The 23,810-nt window shown below is 41.8% G+C and overlaps 1 protein-coding gene across 1 annotated transcript in view; it reads left to right on the top strand.

Annotated features, from left to right (window-relative positions):
• COL5A2 (collagen type V alpha 2 chain) overlaps positions 1-18,266 on the top strand; it is a 260,308-nt gene extending 242,042 nt beyond the window's left edge. The window contains exon 54 of the mRNA XM_044302642.1: positions 16,820-18,266. Coding sequence (XP_044158577.1) covers positions 16,820-16,966 — 147 coding nt within the window. The 3' untranslated portion in view covers positions 16,967-18,266. The remainder of the gene's footprint in view (positions 1-16,819) is intronic.
• Positions 18,267-23,810: the final 5,544 nt, after the last annotated feature.

Here is a 23,810-nt window from a genome sequence, read left to right as displayed (position 1 = left end):
TTAATGAGAACTTCAAATTGCTACTCCTCCCACATTTTAGGAGTACAAATTCCACTTTGCAGACTTGGTCGGCACCCACCCGAGTACCTTGCTTTTGCTTTGTTACCGATCCCACCCTCCGGGCCCTGGGACAGGGCCCCCAAAATCCTGGTTTTTCCCATTGACTTTGACAGGGACAATTTTCAAATCGCTCCCAGTCGCCAGATTTTAACTAAAGTCACCAACTTGGGTCACTTAGTCATGGGTCAACCCGAATTTGTTAGCACATTTCGGGACCCCAAAGTGGGCGGGGCCACACAGAACCAATCAAAATCTCCCCATTGACTTTAATGAGAACTTTCAAATTGCTACTCCTCCCACATTTTTAGGAGTACAAATTCCAGACTTGCAGACTTGGTCGGCACCACCCGAGTACCTTGCTTTTGCTTTGTTACCCGATCCCACCCTCCGGGCCCCTGGGACAGGGCCCCCAAAATCCACGTTTTTCCCATTGACTTTGACAGGGACAATTTTCAAATCTCTCCCAGTCGCACAGATTTTAAACTAAAGTCACCAAACTTGGGTCACTTAGTCATGGGGTCAACCTGAAAATTTCTGTCACATTTTGGGGGACATTAAAAAGTGGGCGGAGCTACAAACCACCAATCAGATTTTCCCTATTGACTTCAATGAGAAACTTTTAAATTGCTGTCATTCTCACAGTATTTAAGCCAGAATACCCAAACTAGGCACCGTAGGTCATTGGGTGACTGGGGTCAAAAAAAATTAAAAAGTGGGCGGGGTCTACAACGGCCAATCAAATTTCAGCCATTTGTTTAAATGGGAAAAATTCAAACTGCCGCTGCTCTTAGACTGTTAATGGCAGGGTTCCGAAACTTGGCACAGTTGGTCACTGGAGGACTGTGCCAATGTATATCTCATTTTGGGGATGCTAAAAAGTGGGCGGAGCCACAAACAACCAATCAGATTTTCCCTATTGACTTCAATAAGAAACCTTTAAACAGCTGTCATTCTCACAGCACCCAAACTCGGCAGGGTGGGTCAGTGTGAGACAAAGGTCAAAATTTATAAAAGTGGGCGGAGTCTACACTCCACCCAGTTACTCCGCCCACTCCAGTTGTAAGCTACTGGTGGAGGCAAGAACACATCACACAATTTCCCCAGAAATTGTACCTTTTCTAGTTCTATTCTTTATTCTTATTATAGCCAAATTTGCCACCCTAACTCCTCCCACAGTTTTTACACTACATAGACAAAAATTTACCAAAACGTGCAGATTGTACCCGATCGGATTGCTATTACTTTGTGGAGCGATCCCACCCCGGGGCCCCCGTGGCGGGCCCCGGAAGCCCCCTTTTTTCCCATAGACTTTGACAGGGTAAATTTTCAAATCGCTCCCACTCGCCAGGCTTTGACGCTAAAGTCACCAAACTTGGGTCACTTAGTCATGGAGTCAACCCGAAAATTTGGGCACATTTCGGGGACCCCAAAAAGTGGGCGGGGCCACTACAGAACCAATCAAAATCTCCCCATTGACTTTAATGAGACCTTCAAATTGCTACTTCTCCCACATTTTTAGGAGTACAAATTCCAAACTTTGCAGACTTGGTCGGCACCCACCCAAGTACCTTGCTTTTGCTTTGTTACCCGATCCCACCCTCCGGGCCCCTGGGACAGGGCCCCCAAAATCCACGTTTTTCCCATTGACTTTGACAGGGACAATTTTCAAATCTCTCCCAGTCGCACAGATTTTAAACTAAAGTCACCAAACTTGGGTCACTTAGTCATGGGGTCAACCTGAAAATTTCTGTCACATTTTGGGGGACATTAAAAAGTGGGCGGAGCTACAAACCACCAATCAGATTTTCCCTATTGACTTCAATGAGAAACTTTTAAATTGCTGTCATTCTCACAGTATTTAAGCCAGAATACCCAAACTAGGCACCGTAGGTCATTGGGTGACTGGGGTCAAAAAAAATTAAAAAGTGGGCGGGGTCTACAACGGCCAATCAAATTTCAGCCATTTGTTTAAATGGGAAAAATTCAAACTGCCGCTGCTCTTAGACTGTTAATGGCAGGGTTCCCGAAACTTGGCACAGTTGGTCACTGGAGGACTGTGCCAATGTATATCTCATTTTGGGGATGCTAAAAAGTGGGCGGAGCCACAAACAACCAATCAGATTTTCCCTATTGACTTCAATAAGAAACCTTTAAACAGCTGTCATTCTCACAGCACCCAAACTCGGCAGGGTGGGTCAGTGTGAGACAAAGGTCAAAATTTATAAAAGTGGGCGGAGTCTACACTCCACCCAGTTACTCCGCCCACTCCAGTTGTAAGCTACTGGTGGAGGCAAGAACACATCACACAATTTCCCCAGAAATTGTACCTTTTCTAGTTATTATGTGTTCTTGCATAGCAAGACCACATACTATTATCTCACATATATATTATTATTATTATTATTATAGCCAAATTTGCCACCCTAACTCCTCCCACAGTTTTTACACTACATAGACAAAAATTTACCAAAACGTGCAGATTGTACCCGATCGGATTGCTATTACTTTGTGGAGCGATCCCACCCCCGGGGCCCCCGTGGCGGGCCCCGGAAGCCCCCTTTTTTCCCATAGACTTTGACAGGGTAAATTTTCAAATCGCTCCCACTCGCCAGGCTTTGACGCTAAAGTCACCAAACTTGGGTCACTTAGTCATGGAGTCAACCCGAAAATTTTGGGCACATTTCGGGGACCCCAAAAAGTGGGCGGGGCCACACAGAACCAATCAAAATCTCCCCATTGACTTTAATGAGACCTTCAAATTGCTACTTCTCCCACATTTTTAGGAGTACAAATTCCAAACTTTGCAGACTTGGTCGGCACCCACCCAAGTACCTTGCTTTTGCTTTGTTACCCGATCCCACCCTCCGGGCCCCTGGGACAGGGCCCCCAAAATCCACGTTTTTCCCATTGACTTTGACAGGGACAATTTTCAAATCTCTCCCAGTCGCACAGATTTTAAACTAAAGTCACCAAACTTGGGTCACTTAGTCATGGGGTCAACCTGAAAATTTCTGTCACATTTTGGGGGACATTAAAAAGTGGGCGGAGCTACAAACCACCAATCAGATTTTCCCTATTGACTTCAATGAGAAACTTTTAAATTGCTGTCATTCTCACAGTATTTAAGCCAGAATACCCAAACTAGGCACCGTAGGTCATTGGGTGACTGGGGTCAAAAAAAATTAAAAAGTGGGCGGGGTCTACAACGGCCAATCAAATTTCAGCCATTTGTTTAAATGGGAAAAATTCAAACTGCCGCTGCTCTTAGACTGTTAATGGCAGGGTTCCCGAAACTTGGCACAGTTGGTCACTGGAGGACTGTGCCAATGTATATCTCATTTTGGGGATGCTAAAAAGTGGGCGGAGCCACAAACAACCAATCAGATTTTCCCTATTGACTTCAATAAGAAACCTTTAAACAGCTGTCATTCTCACAGCACCCAAACTCGGCAGGGTGGGTCAGTGTGAGACAAAGGTCAAAATTTATAAAAGTGGGCGGAGTCTACACTCCACCCAGTTACTCCGCCCACTCCAGTTGTAAGCTACTGGTGGAGGCAAGAACACATCACACAATTTCCCCAGAAATTGTACCTTTTCTAGTTATTCTTATTCTTCTTATTCTTATTATAGCCAAATTTGCCACCCTAACTCCTCCCACAGTTTTTACACTACATAGACAAAAATTTACCAAAACGTGCAGATTGTACCCGATCGGATTGCTATTACTTTGTGGAGCGATCCCACCCCCGGGGCCCCCGTGGCGGGCCCCGGAAGCCCCCTTTTTTCCCATAGACTTTGACAGGGTACATTTTCAAATCGCTCCCACTCGCCAGGCTTTGACGCTAAAGTCACCAAACTTGGGTCACTTAGTCATGGAGTCAACCCGAAAATTTTGGGCACATTTCGGGGACCCCAAAAAGTGGGCGGGGCCACACAGAACCAATCAAAATCTCCCCATTGACTTTAATGAGACCTTCAAATTGCTACTTCTCCCACATTTTTAGGAGTACAAATTCCAAACTTTGCAGACTTGGTCGGCACCCACCCAAGTACCTTGCTTTTGCTTTGTTACCCGATCCCACCCTCCGGGCCCCTGGGACAGGGCCCCCAAAATCCACGTTTTTCCCATTGACTTTGACAGGGACAATTTTCAAATCTCTCCCAGTCGCACAGATTTTAAACTAAAGTCACCAAACTTGGGTCACTTAGTCATGGGGTCAACCTGAAAATTTCTGTCACATTTTGGGGGACATTAAAAAGTGGGCGGAGCTACAAACCACCAATCAGATTTTCCCTATTGACTTCAATGAGAAACTTTTAAATTGCTGTCATTCTCACAGTATTTAAGCCAGAATACCCAAACTAGGCACCGTAGGTCATTGGGTGACTGGGGTAAAAAAAATTAAAAAGTGGGCGGGGTCTACAACGGCCAATCAAATTTCAGCCATTTGTTTAAATGGGAAAAATTCAAACTGCCGCTGCTCTTAGACTGTTAATGGCAGGGTTCCCGAAACTTGGCACAGTTGGTCACTGGAGGACTGTGCCAATGTATATCTCATTTTGGGGATGCTAAAAAGTGGGCGGAGCCACAAACAACCAATCAGATTTTCCCTATTGACTTCAATAAGAAACCTTTAAACAGCTGTCATTCTCACAGCACCCAAACTCGGCAGGGTGGGTCAGTGTGAGACAAAGGTCAAAATTTATAAAAGTGGGCGGAGTCTACACTCCACCCAGTTACTCCGCCCACTCCAGTTGTAAGCTACTGGTGGAGGCAAGAACACATCACACAATTTCCCCAGAAATTGTACCTTTTCTAGTTATTATTATTATTATTATAGCCAAATTTGCCACCCTAACTCCTCCCACAGTTTTTACACTACATAGACAAAAATTTACCAAAACGTGCAGATTGTACCCGATCGGATTGCTATTACTTTGTGGAGCGATCCCACCCCCGGGGCCCCCGTGGCGGGCCCCGGAAGCCCCCTTTTTTCCCATAGACTTTGACAGGGTAAATTTTCAAATCGCTCCCACTCGCCAGGCTTTGACGCTAAAGTCACCAAACTTGGGTCACTTAGTCATGGAGTCAACCCGAAAATTTTGGGCACATTTCGGGGACCCCAAAAAGTGGGCGGGGCCATACAGAACCAATCAAAATCTCCCCATTGACTTTAATGAGAACTTCAAATTGCTACTCCTCCCACATTTTTAGGAGTACAAATTCCAGACTTTGCAGACTTGGTCGGCACCCACCCGAGTACCTTGCTTTTGCTTTGTTACCCGATCCCACCCTCCGGGCCCCTGGGACAGGGCCCCCAAAATCCATGTTTTTCCCATTGACTTTGACAGGGACAATTTTCAAATCGCTCCCAGTCGCACAGATTTTAAACTAAAGTCACCAAACTTGGGTCACTTAGTCATGGGGTCAACGCGCAATTTGTTAGCACATTTCGGAGACCCGAAAATGTGGGCGGGGCCACACAGAACCAATCAAATTCTCCCCATTGACTACAATGAGACGTTCAAATTGCTACTCCTCCCACAGATTTAGGAGTATAAATACCGAACTTTGCACTCTTGGTCGGCACATACCCGAGTATCTTGCTTGTGCTTTGTTAACCGATCCCACCCTCCGGGCCCCTGGGGCGGGCCCCCGAAAACCTCTTTTTTTCTCCCATAGAGTTTTATTGGAAAAATGCAAATGTTTGTCACTCATACAGCTTCGGAGTGAAACTCACCAAACTTGGGTCACTCAGTCATGGGGTCAACCTGAAAATTTCTGTCACATTTTGGGGACATTAAAAAGTGGGCGGAGCTACAAACAACCAGATTTTCCCTATTGACTTCAATAAGAAACCTTTAAATTGCTGTCATTCTCACAGTATTTAAGCCAGAATACCCAAACTTGGCACCGTAGGTCATTGGGTGACTGGATTCAAAAAATAATGAAAAAGTGGGCGGAGTCTACAACGGCCAATCAAATTTCAGCCATTTGTTTAAATGGGAAAAATTCAAACTGCCGCTGCTCTTAGACTGTTAATGGCAGGTTTCCCAAACGTGGTACAGTTGGACAATTTAGGATTAGGATTAAAATTTTGAAAAGTGGGCGGGGCCAAAAACAACCAATCAGATTTCTTTCATTGATTTCAATATGGAAAAAAAAAATTTCAGAAAATTGAAAAATGCTGCCATGATTGATGTCAGGGGCTTCAAATCGCTGAAATCAGGTGATAGATTACTTTGGATTCAAAAATTTAAAAAGTGGGCGGAGCCAACAACAACAAATCAGATTTTCCCTATTGACTTCAATGAGAAACTTTTAAATTGCTGTCATTCTCACAGTATTTAAGCCAGAATACCCAAACTTGGCACCGTAGGTCATTGGGTGACTGGATTCAAAAAATAATGAAAAAGTGGGCGGAGTCTACAACGGCCAATCAAATTTCAGCCATTTGTTTAAATGGGAAAAATTCAAACTGCCGCTGCTCTTAGACTGTTAATGGCAGGTTTCCCAAACTTGGTACAGTTGGACAATTTAGGATTAGGATAAAAATTTTGAAAAGTGGGCGGGGCCAAAAACAACCAATCAGATTTCTTTCATTGATTTCAATATGGAAAAAAAAAAATTCAGAAAATTGAAAAATGCTGCCATGATTGATGTCAGGGGCTTCAAATCGCTGAGATCAGGTCATAGATTACTTTGGATTCAAAAAATTTAAAAGTGGGCGGAGCCAACAACAACAAATCAGATTTTCCCTATTGTCTTCAATGAGAAAATTTTAAATTGCTGCCATTTCAACATTGTTAATGGCAGGGTTGTTAAACTTAATATATTCGGTTAATAGGTGACTAGAATTCAAATGTTTTAAAGTGGGCGGGGTCTACAACGGCCAATCAAATTTCAGCTATATGTTTTAATGGGAAAATTTAAAACTGCCGCTGCTCTTAGACTGTTAATGGCAGGATCCCCAAACTTGGTACAGTTGGACAATTTAGGATTAGGATTAAAATTCAGAAAAGTGGGCGGGGCCAAAAACCAATCAGATTTTCCCTATTGACTTCAATAAGAAACCTTTAAACAGCTGTCATTCTCACAGCACCCAAACTCGGCAAGGTGGGTCAGTGTGAGACAAAGGTCAAAATGTATAAAAGTGGGCGGAGTCTACACTCCACCCAGTTACTCCGCCCACTCCAGTTGTAAGCTACTGGTGGAGGCAAGAACACATCACACAATTTCCCCAGAAATTGTACCTTTTCTAGTTCTTATTATTCTTCTTATTCTTATTATAGCCAAATTTGCCACCCTAACTCCTCCCACAGTTTTTACACTACATAGACAAAAATTTACCAAAACGTGCAGATTGTGCCCGATCGGATTGCTATTACTTTGTGGAGCGATCCCACCCCCGGGGCCCCCGTGGCGGGCCCCGGAAGCCCCCTTTTTTCCCATAGACTTTGACAGGGTAAATTTTCAAATCGCTCCCACTCGCCAGGCTTTGACGCTAAAGTCACCAAACTTGGGTCACTTAGTCATGGAGTCAACCCGAAAACTTTGGGCACATTTCGGGGACCCCAAAAAGTGGGCGGGGCCACACAGAACCAATCAAAATCTCCCCATTGACTTTAATGAGACCTTCAAATTGCTACTTCTCCCACATTTTTAGGAGTACAAATTCCAAACTTTGCAGACTTGGTCGGCACCCACCCAAGTACCTTGCTTTTGCTTTGTTACCCGATCCCACCCTCCGGGCCCCTGGGACAGGGCCCCCAAAATCCACGTTTTTCCCATTGACTTTGACAGGGACAATTTTCAAATCTCTCCCAGTCGCACAGATTTTAAACTAAAGTCACCAAACTTGGGTCACTTAGTCATGGGGTCAACCTGAAAATTTCTGTCACATTTTGGGGGACATTAAAAAGTGGGCGGAGCTACAAACCACCAATCAGATTTTCCCTATTGACTTCAATGAGAAACTTTTAAATTGCTGTCATTCTCACAGTATTTAAGCCAGAATACCCAAACTAGGCACCGTAGGTCATTGGGTGACTGGGGTCAAAAAAAATTAAAAAGTGGGCGGGGTCTACAACGGCCAATCAAATTTCAGCCATTTGTTTAAATGGGAAAAATTCAAACTGCCGCTGCTCTTAGACTGTTAATGGCAGGGTTCCCGAAACTTGGCACAGTTGGTCACTGGAGGACTGTGCCAATGTATATCTCATTTTGGGGATGCTAAAAAGTGGGCGGAGCCACAAACAACCAATCAGATTTTCCCTATTGACTTCTATAAGAAACCTTTAAACAGCTGTCATTCTCACAGCACCCAAACTCGGCAGGGTGGGTCAGTGTGAGACAAAGGTCAAAATTTATAAAAGTGGGCGGAGTCTACACTCCACCCAGTTACTCCGCCCACTCCAGTTGTAAGCTACTGGTGGAGGCAAGAACACATCACACAATTTCCCCAGAAATTGTACCTTTTCTAGTTATTATTATTATGTGTTCTTGCATAGCAAGACCACATACTATTATCTCACAAGTATATTATTATTATTCTTCTTATTCTTATTATAGCCAAATTTGCCACCCTAACTCCTCCCACAGTTTTTACACTACATAGACAAAAATTTACCAAAACATGCAGATTGTACCCGATCGGATTGCTATTACTTTGTGGAGCGATCCCACCCCCGGGGCCCCCGTGGCGGGCCCCGGAAGCCCCCTTTTTTCCCATAGACTTTGACAGGGTAAATTTTCAAATCGCTCCCACTCGCACAGATTTTAAACTAAAGTCACCAAACTTGGGTCACTTAGTCATGGAGTCAACCCGAAAACTTTGGGCACATTTCGGGGACCCCAAAAAGTGGGCGGGGCCACACAGAACCAATCAAAATCTCCCCATTGACTTTAATGAGACCTTCAAATTGCTACTTCTCCCACATTTTTAGGAGTACAAATTCCAAACTTTGCAGACTTGGTCGGCACCCACCCAAGTACCTTGCTTTTGCTTTGTTACCCGATCCCACCCTCTGGGCCCCTGGGACAGGGCCCCCAAAATCCAAGTTTTTCCCATTGACTTTGACAGGGACAATTTTCAAATCTCTCCCAGTCGCACAGATTTTAAACTAAAGTCACCAAACTTGGGTCACTTAGTCATGGGGTCAACCTGAAAATTTCTGTCACATTTTGGGGGACATTAAAAAGTGGGCGGAGCTACAAACCACCAATCAGATTTTCCCTATTGACTTCAATGAGAAACTTTTAAATTGCTGTCATTCTCACAGTATTTAAGCCAGAATACCCAAACTAGGCACCGTAGGTCATTGGGTGACTGGGGTCAAAAAATTTAAAAAGTGGGCGGGGTCTACAACGGCCAATCAAATTTCAGCCATTTGTTTAAATGGGAAAAATTCAAACTGCCGCTGCTCTTAGACTGTTAATGGCAGGGTTCCCGAAACTTGGAACAGTTGGTCACTGGAGGACTGTGCCAATGTATATCTCATTTTGGGGATGCTAAAAAGTGGGCGGAGCCACAAACAACCAATCAGATTTTCCCTATTGACTTCAATAAGAAACCTTTAAACAGCTGTCATTCTCACAGCACCCAAACTCGGCAGGGTGGGTCAGTGTGAGACAAAGGTCAAAATTTATAAAAGTGGGCGGAGTCTACACTGCACCCAGTTACTCCACCCACTCCAGTTGTAAGCTACTGGTGGAGGCAAGAACACATCACACAATTTCCCCAGAAATTGTACCTTTTCTAGTTATTATTATTATTATTATAGCCAAATTTGCCACCCTAACTCCTCCCACAGTTTTTACACTACATAGACAAAAATTTACCAAAACGTGCAGATTGTACCCGATCGGATTGCTATTACTTTGTGGAGCGATCCCACCCCCGGGGCCCCCGTGGCGGGCCCCGGAAGCCCCCTTTTTTCCCATAGACTTTGACAGGGTAAATTTTCAAATCGCTCCCACTCGCCAGGCTTTGAGGCTAAAGTCACCAAACTTGGGTCACTTAGTCATGGAGTCAACCCGAAAATTTTGGGCACATTTCGGGGACCCCAAAAAGTGGGCGGGGCCATACAGAACCAATCAAAATCTCCCCATTGACTTTAATGAGAACTTCAAATTGCTACTCCTCCCACATTTTTAGGAGTACAAATTCCAGACTTTGCAGACTTGGTCGGCACCCACCCGAGTACCTTGCTTTTGCTTTGTTACCCGATCCCACCCTCCGGGCCCCTGGGACAGGGCCCCCAAAATCCATGTTTTTCCCATTGACTTTGACAGGGACAATTTTCAAATCGCTCCCAGTCGCACAGATTTTAAACTAAAGTCACCAAACTTGGGTCACTTAGTCATGGGGTCAACGCGCAATTTGTTAGCACATTTCGGAGACCCGAAAATGTGGGCGGGGCCACACAGAACCAATCAAATTCTCCCCATTGACTACAATGAGACGTTCAAATTGCTACTCCTCCCACAGATTTAGGAGTATAAATACCGAACTTTGCACTCTTGGTCGGCACATACCCGAGTATCTTGCTTGTGCTTTGTTAACCGATCCCACCCTCCGGGCCCCTGGGGCGGGCCCCCGAAAACCTCTTTTTTTCTCCCATAGAGTTTTATTGGAAAAATGCAAATGTTTGTCACTCATACAGCTTCGGAGTGAAACTCACCAAACTTGGGTCACTCAGTCATGGGGTCAACCTGAAAATTTCTGTCACATTTTGGGGACATTAAAAAGTGGGCGGAGCTACAAACAACCAATCAGATTTTCCCTATTGACTTCAATAAGAAACCTTTAAATTGCTGTCATTCTCACAGTATTTAAGCCAGAATACCCAAACTTGGCACCGTAGGTCATTGGGTGACTGGATTCAAAAAATAATGAAAAAGTGGGCGGAGTCTACAACGGCCAATCAAATTTCAGCCATTTGTTTAAATGGGAAAAATTCAAACTGCCGCTGCTCTTAGACTGTTAATGGCAGGTTTCCCAAACTTGGTACAGTTGGACAATTTAGGATTAGGATTAAAATTTTGAAAAGTGGGCGGGGCCAAAAACAACCAATCAGATTTCTTTCATTGATTTCAATATGGAAAAAAAAAAATTCAGAAAATTGAAAAATGCTGCCATGATTGATGTCAGGGGCTTCAAATCGCTGAAATCAGGTGATAGATTACTTTGGATTCAAAAATTTAAAAAGTGGGCGGAGCCAACAACAACAAATCAGATTTTTCCTATTGACTTCAATGAGAAACTTTTAAATTGCTGTCATTCTCACAGTATTTAAGCCAGAATACCCAAACTTGGCACCGTAGGTCATTGGGTGACTGGATTCAAAAAATAATGAAAAAGTGGGCGGAGTCTACAACGGCCAATCAAATTTCAGCCATTTGTTTAAATGGGAAAAATTCAAACTGCCGCTGCTCTTAGACTGTTAATGGCAGGTTTCCCAAACGTGGTACAGTTGGACAATTTAGGATTAGGATTAAAATTTTGAAAAGTGGGCGGGGCCAAAAACAACCAATCAGATTTCTTTCATTGATTTCAATATGGAAAAAAAAAAATTCAGAAAATTGAAAAATGCTGCCATGATTGATGTCAGGGGCTTCAAATCGCTGAAATCAGGTGATAGATTACTTTGGATTCAAAAATTTAAAAAGTGGGCGGAGCCAACAACAACAAATCAGATTTTCCCTATTAACTTTAATGAGAAACCTTTAAATTGCTGTCATTCTCACAGTATTTAAGCCAGAATACCCAAACTTGGCACCGTAGGTCATTGGGTGACTGGATTCAAAAATTTATAAAAAAGTGGGCGGAGTCTACAACGGCCAATCAAATTTCAGCCATTTGTTTAAATGGGAAAAATTCAAACTGCCGCTGCTCTTAGACTGTTAATGGCAGGTTCCCCAAACTTGGTACAGTTGGACAATTTAGGATTAGGATTAAAATTTTGAAAAGAGGGCGGGGCCAAAAACAACCAATCAGATTTCTTTCATTGATTTCAATGTGGAAAAAAAAAAATGCAGAAAATTGAAAAATGCTTCCATGATTGATGTCAGGGGCTTCAAATCTCTGAAATCAGGTGATAGATTAATTTGGATTCAAAAATTTAAAAAGTGGGCGGAGCCAACAACAACAAATCAGATTTTCCCTATTGACTTCAATGAGAAACCTTTAAATTGCTGTCATTCTCACAATATTTAAGTCAGAATACCCAAACTTGGCACCGTAGGTCATTGGGTGACTGGGGTCAAAAAAAAATTAAAAAGTGGGCGGGGTCTACAACGGCCAATCAAATTTCAGCCATTTGTTTAAATGGGAAAAATTCAAACTGCCGCTGCTCTTAGACTGTTAATGGCAGGGTTCCGAAACTTGGCACAGTTGGTCACTGGAGGACTGTGCCAATGTATATCTCATTTTGGGGATGCTAAAAAGTGGGCGGAGCCACAAACAACCAATCAGATTTTCCCTATTGACTTCAATAAGAAACCTTTAAACAGCTGTCATTCTCACAGCACCCAAACTCGGCAGGGTGGGTCAGTGTGAGACAAAGGTCAAAATTTATAAAAGTGGGCGGAGTCTACACTCCACCCAGTTACTCCGCCCACTCCAGTTGTAAGCTACTGGTGGAGGCAAGAACACATCACACAATTTCCCCAGAAATTGTACCTTTTCTAGTTATTATTATTATTATTATAGCCAAATTTGCCACCCTAACTCCTCCCACAGTTTTTACACTACATAGACAAAAATTTACCAAAACGTGCAGATTGTACCCGATCGGATTGCTATTACTTTGTGGAGCGATCCCACCCCCGGGGCCCCCGTGGCGGGCCCCGGAAGCCCCCTTTTTTCCCATAGACTTTGACAGGGTAAATTTTCAAATCGCTCCCACTCGCACAGATTTTAAACTAAAGTCACCAAACTTGGGTCACTTAGTCATGGAGTCAACCCGAAAACTTTGGGCACATTTCGGGGACCCCAAAAAGTGGGCGGGGCCACACAGAACCAATCAAAATCTCCCCATTGACTTTAATGAGACCTTCAAATTGCTACTTCTCCCACATTTTTAGGAGTACAAATTCCAAACTTTGCAGACTTGGTCGGCACCCACCCAAGTACCTTGCTTTTGCTTTGTTACCCGATCCCACCCTCCGGGCCCCTGGGACAGGGCCCCCAAAATCCACGTTTTTCCCATTGACTTTGACAGGGACAATTTTCAAATCTCTCCCAGTCGCACAGATTTTAAACTAAAGTCACCAAACTTGGGTCACTTAGTCATGGGGTCAACCTGAAAATTTCTGTCACATTTTGGGGGACATTAAAAAGTGGGCGGAGCTACAAACCACCAATCAGATTTTCCCTATTGACTTCAATGAGAAACTTTTAAATTGCTGTCATTCTCACAGTATTTAAGCCAGAATACCCAAACTAGGCACCGTAGGTCATTGGGTGACTGGGGTCAAAAAAAATTAAAAAGTGGGCGGGGTCTACAACGGCCAATCAAATTTCAGCCATTTGTTTAAATGGGAAAAATTCAAACTGCCGCTGCTCTTAGACTGTTAATGGCAGGGTTCCCGAAACTTGGCACAGTTGGTCACTGGAGGACTGTGCCAATGTATATCTCATTTTGGGGATGCTAAAAAGTGGGCGGAGCCACAAACAACCAATCAGATTTTCCCTATTGACTTCTATAAGAAACCTTTAAACAGCTGTCATTCTCACAGCACCCAAACTCGGCAGGGTGGGTCAGTGTGAGACAAAGGTCAAAATGTATAAAAGTGGGCGGAGTCTACACTCCACCCAGTTACTCCGCCCACTCCAGTTGTAAGCTACTGGTGGAGGCAAGAACACATCACACAATTTCCCCAGAAATTGTACCTTTTCTAGTTAGTAGTATACAATGCTATAAGGCATTTGTATATGTTTTGATCAAAATGCATAAACCCACTCACCATGTCAAGGTCGCCTCTACGAGTGGATACCTTCTAATTTATTGCCATATGTCACACCAATAGGTGGTGTACCCAAGCAGTCCGACAGCACCCCTGCTGCCAGAATTGCACAGAAACCATGCAGCACTGCACCATGTGAACAGATGCCAAAAGTTCCCCTTGAGCGCTTAAGGATTCCAACTGAGAACCAGTAGGAGTTTGGGAGTGCTGATACCAGGAGAGAAAGAAGAGCACTATGCAAAATATGCAATATACCGACAAAAAGAGAAATGCATGGATGGCATATCTACTTGCTATGCAATGATCTATTGTTGCTTTCCAGCACAACTAACATCACTTTTCAGCATAATTAGTAGTATACAGTGCCATGTGGTGCTGCACCAATTGCATAGCGATCCATGCTTTTCTCTCTCTATTTTTTGGAATTGTATCAGTGTCTGTCTCTTTCCTGTGGTATCAGCACTCCTCTTACACAGTGTTTTTAATTAGCTAGAGACTGCCGAAGGGTCAATAAACTCCTACTAGGTCTCAGGTTGTAGATCCTGAGACCATGTGGAAAGGTGAATTTTTGACATCTGTTTACATGGTGCGGTGCTACATGGTGGCTGTTGTTGCCCCAGTGCTCTGCTTGTGGATCTGTGCTGCTCAGGGACAAGGGGACGTGGTGTTTTTGCACCAAAAACCATGACAAAAAGTCACTATTATATTAGAGAATGGAGTACCGCACACTGTTTTACTCTTCCCGGTTCCAGCAAAGACCCGACGTTCATCCAACTATAGTATAAATATCCAGCACACAGAATATTTTTTTGCAATTTAAAGGTAATTTTATTTAGTGATTTTTCACAATAAAAGGTTCAGGATTCAGTTTATAGAAAATTAAATGCTGCATAACCACTATCCATATGTGAGCGAGACGTTTTGGTCCATAGAGATCTTTTTTTAGCGGCTTGGAGTTTCTATAGGAAAATAATAGCACATCTAGAATGAGGTATCTGAACCCTTTGTGATAAATGAAGTATTTAATATGTATATATATACACAAGTGATTATATACATAGTGAGGATAGAGGCCAATATATAGAGGAAAAGTGGTGAAAAGAGAGAGTACGGGAAGAATGTGCGGGTGTAAGGAGATTATAGACCAAAATGTCATTTTGCTTTATGTACTAGACAATATTAGAGATGGTAGCTGGTAAATGGTATATAGCAGTATGGTGGTTGTATGAAGTATAGATATATATAGAATGCGAGTTAAAAGACAAGGTAGCATAGTAGGCAACAGAAATGAGAATACAGAGATGTCAGTAATATAGTGAAGGTAGAGGGATGTAAACAGCTGCATGCATGTAGGCAAAAGTAAGTAAAATACCTGTGGTCAGAGATAAAGGGATATCTGGATCGCATTTTCAGCCAGATCTGGCATCTATTTAAAGTGTATTGGCTTTGCTGAGTGCCAGTCACGTGATCACGTTGCGACCTGATGTGATGTGTTCCACAGCTTAATGTGCTAGATTCTGACCTCTATGTGTGATCTATGGGCTCTATTGAGTACAGTCACATGATAATGTTGCCATGTGATATGGGTGGTGTAGAGGATATGTTCCATAGTGTCATGTGATATGTTCCACAAGTAAAAAATGTATGGTCTATAGCAGTGTTTCCCTACCAGTGTGCCTCCAGCTGTTGCAAAACTACAACTCCCAGCATGCCTGGACAGTCTTTGGTTGTGCGGGCATGCTGGGAGTTGTAGTTTTGCAACAGCTGGAGGCACACTGGTTGGGAAACACTGGTCTATAGTGAGAAGTTGTGATATATGTAGATAGAGTAAAAGGATAAAGTTATGGAGAACAAAATGAAATAAAATAAATATAGAAGGGAGATGGAAAATATAGTAGTAAATGCATTAAATAAAGCAAAAATAAATAAAAGGAAAAAATATTTGGAAAATTATATAATAATTATACAAAAATGATTTTGTTAATGCTACTAAAGAGACACAATACCAGCAAGTTAGAAGTGGGGGGATTTGATACATGTGACTTCAACTGACCCTCAGTTGAGGTGACAAGTATCCTCACTATGTATATATCAATTGTGTATATATATCCCTATTGAATACTTCATTTATCACAAAGGGTTCAGATACCTCATTAAACATGTGCTATTATTTTCCTATAGAAACTCCAAGCCGCTGAAGATGGTCCCTATGGACCGAAACGTCCTGTTCATATAGGGATAGTGGATACGCAGCATTTTAATTCCTATAAACTGGATCATGAACCTTTAATTGTGAAAATCAATAAATAAAATTACCTTTAAATTGGAAAGAATATTCTGTGTGCCGCATATTTATACTATTATAAAAAGTCACTAGTGATATTATTATTGTATTGGGTGGAGGAAAACAGTTGAGGCAAATTAAATCCCACTGTGACTGTGTATTAGCTATAAGTACTCATTCTGACACCCTATAGTGCTCCATATGGTGGCATAATACATAGTTCATTGCTAGACACATCGCTTCTATGGGAGATCATCTCTATAATATGGCATTTGATAGATGCATAAGAAATCCAACAGGAAAAAAGTTAGCATTTCTATTTACAAAATCATAGATTCAATAGGAAGGTCCAGTAGGACATAATAGAAGTGGAGCCCTACTGTGTTTATGAATTCACAAGACGTAAATATGTTGTAAGGGTGCCATAATATGCTCATGTGCACGGCACTGTATATTGAATAGGGATTCCCACAACATGACAAATTCATGTTTGTTTCTCTTTCCAGAAGCGCAGTGGAAATATCGGTAAAACTGTGTTTGAGTACAGGACCCAGAATGTGAAACGTTTGCCTATTATTGATATTGCTCCTGTGGACATCGGAGGTGCAGACCAAGAATTTGGAGTTGACATTGGGCCAGTCTGCTTTTTGTAAATCACACCAACAAACAACCTAAGAACTTAAACTGACTGAAGTTATCCTGAGACTCTTGAAAACTGTAGCTGTCTGTGCTCCAGCACTGTACATACAGTTGTTCATTATTTTCCCTTTTTTATTAACTTCTTGGCCTTCCTTAAAAATATTTATTTTTCATTTTTTAAACCATCTGAAGAGCAGGAAGATAATACACGAATCAATATTTTTATAGTGTTCCATATGTTTGCTCTCCATTTAAAAAATCTGACAAATTGAGAAAAAAGGGGTAAAATAATCATGATTTTTCTATGTATGCCAAGTACCTTAAAGGTTTAAAAACAAATTGAATTGTTCCAGTTTGATGGACTTCTGCTTTCCAACATTTTGGGATGAATTCATCAAGCTTTACATGTTTGCCATGTTTATTTTTAAATTGTGAGGTAAGCTAACGTTATTAAAAGTTCTAAAGTTATGATTAGATAATTTATGATGTCTGGTTTATCAGTATTGGGCTTTAGTTACAATTTGAAGCTCAAATGTACTGTACATATTAAATAGAAATTGCTTACAAAGGGTTACAAAGCTTGATGGGTTTCCCATTTTGGTTTTCAGTTGATTGTAATTTTTCAGATATTTCTTTAGAATTTGCATACTTGCATTGCTGTACTGCAAAGAGTAAAACAAAAAAATATTTATTTACAAGGTACAGTATAAAAACTATATATTTTTTTCAAGTCTTCATTATGTTGATATTGTGTGCCAAACTATACTTCTCACAAGCATATGTTACTGTTAGCATTTAGGCAAGTACCATAAATTGTATGCAGAAAACTGTTATGTACAGAATATGAACAATATTTCCATTTTACCCTCAAATTGTCAGGTGCAAAAGGATTCGGTTTCTTAGCATAAGCTACCTCATCTCCAGATGCTGGGATGCATATACAATAGTTGTATTTCTTCTTCAATATTAAAAGGTGCTATGCTTTTATTGTTCTTCAGAGAATGGGGAAAGTTACTATACATGCTTGATGGTGCTAAAATTCCTTTTGTAAAATCCTGAATAAATAAAAATTCATAGCTGCCCATAAATATTATTTTATAAGTGGGTTTACTGTGCATTTTAATAATCTAATTTCCTTTGCAGCTAAACAAAATGCAGAAGGCATTGGATGTAAACAGGAATATACCATTAGCTATAACCATGTATCTTTGAAAATTTTTATTTACGTCTCATTTGTTGGTGAGTGTGGAATAAAAGAAAAATATGACAAAGAAAAGCAATGTAAATTCCACAATTTATTAAACTGCAGCCATAGCTTGTTGTCATTTTTATTGTTGATAACTTAATAATACATACAGAAGATGTACTGATCATTTCCTCGTTTGCAATGTGAATAGGCGAACAATACATAACTATGTGTATTCAATCCTTTTATGAAGTTTAAATAATAATTGCATTTAATACTGTAAATTCAAATATAGTAGTAAACAGAGGAGGGTAAAGCGGAGCTCACCTTTGAGTATTGAAGTAAAATTGTGTTAAATAAAATAATAGCAGTTGATTGCTGTACCTGAGACCCACACTTTAAACTAGACAACTTATCACATTTAGGAAGAAAACAGAACATTCAACCAGAACCATAACAAGAGTGTTGCATACACACACATGCAACTACTCAAACCACCTTATCTTAAAATAAGGTTTGGGAAAGTAGAGTGAAAGGTTTGCATTTAGCACCAATGCTTTGTAACACTGGGTTTTGGGTTTAAGTCCAAGGAAGGGTAACATCTGCATTCAGTTTGTCTCCTGCAAAATCATACTGATTGTTTACCAGTATTTGTCTTATGAAATTCAGTGTCTATCTGAGATAAGAAAATTATACTGTAAGCACCACTGGGTATAGGGACTGGTGTGGGTGATGTTAGTTCCTGTTCAGCTCTGCAGAATATATTTATTCTATAAAAAGCAACAGGAACTACTGTAAACAGTGGTATACACTCAGCTATCTAGCAATAGAAAACAACATATTAGCCCATATAAAATGTATTCAATGACATATTTTGAGCATTAAATATACCAGGGACACTTTATTAACAAAGTTGAAGAGTTCAGGAGTATTCAGGCATGGGCAAAAGAATCAATAAAATAGTTAAGAAATATTACTTTTAGACCTCATGAATATGACTGTATTTTTGGTCTGTGTCCTTTCTGCATTTTTTGTGGATCGCACATGGACTCATTAATTTTTATGGGTCTGCAAAAAACATTTTTCAGACTTTTTTCATGAAGAGCAAAATGGATATAGTCATGTGCAGGGGGCCTTAGTAAAAAGGGAATTGAGAAATTACATTAAGGGTGGTATCACACACAGGTTTTTGTGTTAGGTTTTGTTGCAGTTTTTTTTATCCTGAAGTTGATCCACCAGATGGAGAAGCATAAATCCTTCACATGCGATCAATGAAGTTATTAATGTTTAAGGAATGTTATGCAATGCAGTATGCAGTTGGGCATGCCAATAATCAAGATCTGCTGCTGGTAACTCCATATACAATTGCCGACCAATGATGTACCAGATGTACTCTATGGAAGAGAAGTTCAGAGATGCCGCAGGCCATGGTAATATGTTTAGACCACGTAGCTGCTCATAGTAGCAAGAACAATATGTGGCCTGGCATTGTCCTGTTAAAAAACAGCCCCCAGGGAACTATAATTTAAATTGTTATGTCACTGTTTCCATGACCAAATGAATGTGACGCCATATACAGTACAGACCAAAAGTTTGGACACACCTTCTCATTCAAAGAGTTTTCTTTATTTTCATGACTATGAAAATTGTAGATTCACACTGAAAGCATCAAAACTATGAATTAACACATGTGGAATTATATACATAACAAAAAAGTGTGAAACAACTGAAAATATGTCATATTCTAGGTTCTTCAAAGTAGCCACCTTTTGCTTTGATTACTGCTTTGCACACTCTTGGCATTCTCTTGATGAGCTTCAAGAGGTAGTCACCTGAAATGGTCTTCCAACAGTCTTGAAGGAATTCCCAGAGATGCTTAGTACTTGTTGGCCCTTTTGCCTTCACTCTGCGGCCCAGCTCACCCCAAACCATCTCGATTGGGTTCAGGTCCGGTGACTGTGGAGGCCAGGTTATCTGGCACAGCACCCCATCTCTCTCCTTCATGGTCAAATAGCCCTTACACAGCCTGGAGGTGTGTTTGGGGTCATTTTCCTGTTGAAAAATAAATAATTGTCCAACTAAATGCAAACCGGATGGAATAGCATGCCGCTGCAAGATGCTGTGGTAGCCATGCTGGTTCAGTATGCCTTCAATTTTGAATAAATCCCCAACAGTGTCACCAGCAAAGCAGCCCCACACCATCACACCTCCTCCTCCATGCTTCACGGTGGGAACCAGGCATGTAGAGTCCATCCGTTCACCTTTTCTGCGTCGCACAAAGACACAATGGTTGGAACCAAAGATCTCAAATTTGGTCTCATCAGACCAAAGCACAGATTTCCACTGGTCTAAAGTCCATTCCTTGTGTTCTTTAGCCCAAACAAGTCTCTTCTGCTTGTTGCCTGTCCTTAGCAGTGGTTTCCTAGCAGATATTCTACCATGAAGACCTGATTCACACAGTCTCCTCTTAACAGTTGTTCTAGAGATATGTCTGCTGCTAGAACTCTGTGTGGCATTGATCTGGTCTCTAATCTGAGCTGCTGTTAACCTGCGATTTCTAAGGCTGGTGACTCGGATGAACTTATCCTCCGCAGCAGAGGTGACTCTTGGTCTTCCTTTCCTGGGGCGGTCCGATTGTGAGCCAGTTTCTTTGTAGCGCTTGATGATTTTTGTGACTGCACTTGGGGACACTTTCAAAGTTTTCCCAATTTTTCGGACTGACTGACCTTCATTTCTTAAAGTAATGATGGTCACTCGTTTTTCTTTACTTAGGCTCCTTTCACACTAGCGTTCGTTGGTCCGCTCGTGAGCTCCGTTTGAAGGAGCTCACGAGCGGACCCGAACGCCTCCGTCCAGCCCTGATGCAGTCTGAATGGAGCGGATCCGCTCAGACTGCATCAGTCTGGCGGCGTTCAGCCTCCGCTCCGCTCGCCTCCGCACGGACAGGCGGACAGCTGAACGCTGCTTGCAGCGTTCAGCTGTCCGCCTGGCCGTGCGGAGGCGAGCGGATCCGTTCAGACTTACAATGTAAGTCAATGGGAACGGATCCGCTTGAAGATGTCACCATATGGCTCAATCTTCAAGCGGATCTGTCCCCCATTGACTTTACATTGAAAGTCTGAACGGATCCGCTCAGGCTACTTTCACACTTAGAATTTTTTCTAAGTTATTAATGCAGACGGATCCGTACTGAACGGAGCCTCCGTCTGCATTAATATGATCGGATCCGTTCAGAACGGATCCGATCGAACGCTAGTGTGAAAGTAGCAGCTGCTTTTTTCTTGCCATAATATAAATTCTAACAGTCTATTCAGTATCCACCTGACTTCTCCACAACGCAACTGATGGTCTCAACCCCATTTATAAGGCAAGAAATCCCACTTATTAAACCTGACAGGGCACACCTGTGAAGTGAAAACCATTTCAGGTGACTACCTCTTGAAGCTCATCAAGAGAATGCCAAGAGTGTGAAAAGCAGTAATCAAAGCAAAAGGTGGCTACTTTGAAGAACCTAGAATATGACATATTTTTCATTGTTTCACACTTTTTTGTTATGTATATAATTCCACATGTGTTAATTCATAGTTTTGATGCCTTCAGTGTGAATCTACAATTTTCATAGTAATGAAAATAAAGAAAACTCTTTGAATGAGAAGGTGTGTCCAAACTTTTGGTCTGTACTGTACCTGAAATGAAGGCTATAGTACATTATGCCATTCCACACCATAACCCTGGTAGTAGTACTAGTGTGACATTCCCTTACGAAGGGCTCTTCATGGGATTGCCCACATAGTCTCCAGACCAATCTTGTCTCTGTGCACTTCTAGCTGTCATTGCAGTTTGTTGTTCTCCCAACCACCTGGACACACAGCGTTAAACAGTGCTGACAACTCAGCCTAGGAGAGTACTACTCTCCAAGAGTGTGATAAGCAAAGATCTCTGAGTTCAAACATTCTGCCTCTCCCAGTTTGTGACAAATGGTGATATTTTGCATGTCGACAAACAGAATGCATCATACCACATTGCTTTTTGAGGATTCATGTGGCAAAAAAAAACTTGGGAAATTTAGGCACAATTGGACGTTCACTGGCTGTTACTAAAATATGTTATTTTTCTGCTGTTTACACGCTAAATTATGCTTATTGCACACATATAAACTGTAGAACAATTAATACATATTTGCAAAAAAACAACAGGCACAATTGGATGTCTGCTTGTAGATTGCAATTGTATATCCCCTGGGTGTTACAAAAATTTAACACTGCTGGTGACATACAAAAATATACTAAATGTACATGTATACATACTTAAATAAAATTCAGTTTTTTGGGGGAATAAACAGGTGCAACTGGACATCTCTTGGGCCAAAATATACTCTGCTGTTGACATACTAAAATAGGCTTATTGCTCACTTTTAAACTATAGAAAAATATGCTATGACCAAAAATTTGCTATTACACTGCTGTTCAGAGATTTGAAATACCGCCATTTGGTGCACCAATATTTAATTCAGGCCTACAGTGGTTCAGGCCGTGTGAGATACACCCTTTACAAAAGACGATTATTCGAAAAAAAACTAATATTTTGCACTATATTCGAAATATTCACAAATTCTCGAAGTTGCCATATTTGCAAGTTGCCTGTGCAGGCTGTGGTGGTGGTGTAATGGTGTGGGGATGTTTTCTGGGCACACTTTAGGCCCCTTAGTGCCAATTGGCCATCGTTTAAATGCCACGGGCTACCTGAGCATTGTTTCTGACCATGTCCATCCCTTCATGACCACCATGTACCCATCCTCTGATGGCTACTTCCAGCAGGATAATGCACCATGTCACAAAGCTCGAATCATTTCAAATTGGTTTCTTGAACATGACAATGAGTTCACTGTACTAAAATGGCCCCCACAGTCACCAAATCTCAACCCAATAGAGCATCTTTGGGATGGGGTGGAACGGGAGCTTCGTGCCCTGGGTGTGCATCCCTCAAATCTCCATCAACTGCGAGATGCTATCCTATCAATATGGGCCAACATTTCTAAAGAATGCTATCAGCACCTTGTTGAATCAATGCCATGTAGAATTAAGGCAGTTCTGAAGGCAAAAGGGGGTCCAGCACCGTATTAGTATGGTGTTCCTAATAATTCTTTAGGTGAGTGTATATCTCTCAATGTCAGCACAAATAGAATATATAGCAATGAAAAATATAAAAAGATGTCTAAAATGTCCAGACCAGTATTCCCTAAAAGGCAATGCAGAGCTGCAAAAAGTAATACATATATGTATAAATGCAGTTATAAAAAAGTAAAACATGCAGTTATAAGAAAGATCTTGTTTAGGCTACTTTCACACTAGCGTTCAGAGCGGATCCGTCTGAGACGGATCCGCTCATATAATGCAGACGGTGGCTCCGTTCAGAACGGATCCGTCTGCTTTATATTGTTAAAATATTTCTAAGTGTGAAAATAGCCTCAGACGGATCCGTCCAGACTTTCAATGTAAAGTCAATGGGGGACGGATCCGTTTGAAGATTGAGCCATAGTGTGTCATCTTCAAACGGATCCGTCCCCATTGACTTAGGCTACTTTCACACTAGCGTTCGGCTGTCCGCTTGTGAGCTCTGTTTGAAGGGGCTCACAAGCGGACCCGAACGCTTCCGTCCAGCACTAATGCATT

This window comes from Bufo gargarizans, chromosome 8 (assembly GCF_014858855.1).
Source record: "Bufo gargarizans isolate SCDJY-AF-19 chromosome 8, ASM1485885v1, whole genome shotgun sequence".
Classification (NCBI taxonomy): Eukaryota; Metazoa; Chordata; class Amphibia; order Anura; family Bufonidae; genus Bufo; species Bufo gargarizans.
This window is presented reverse-complemented; position numbering and strand designations above follow the sequence as displayed.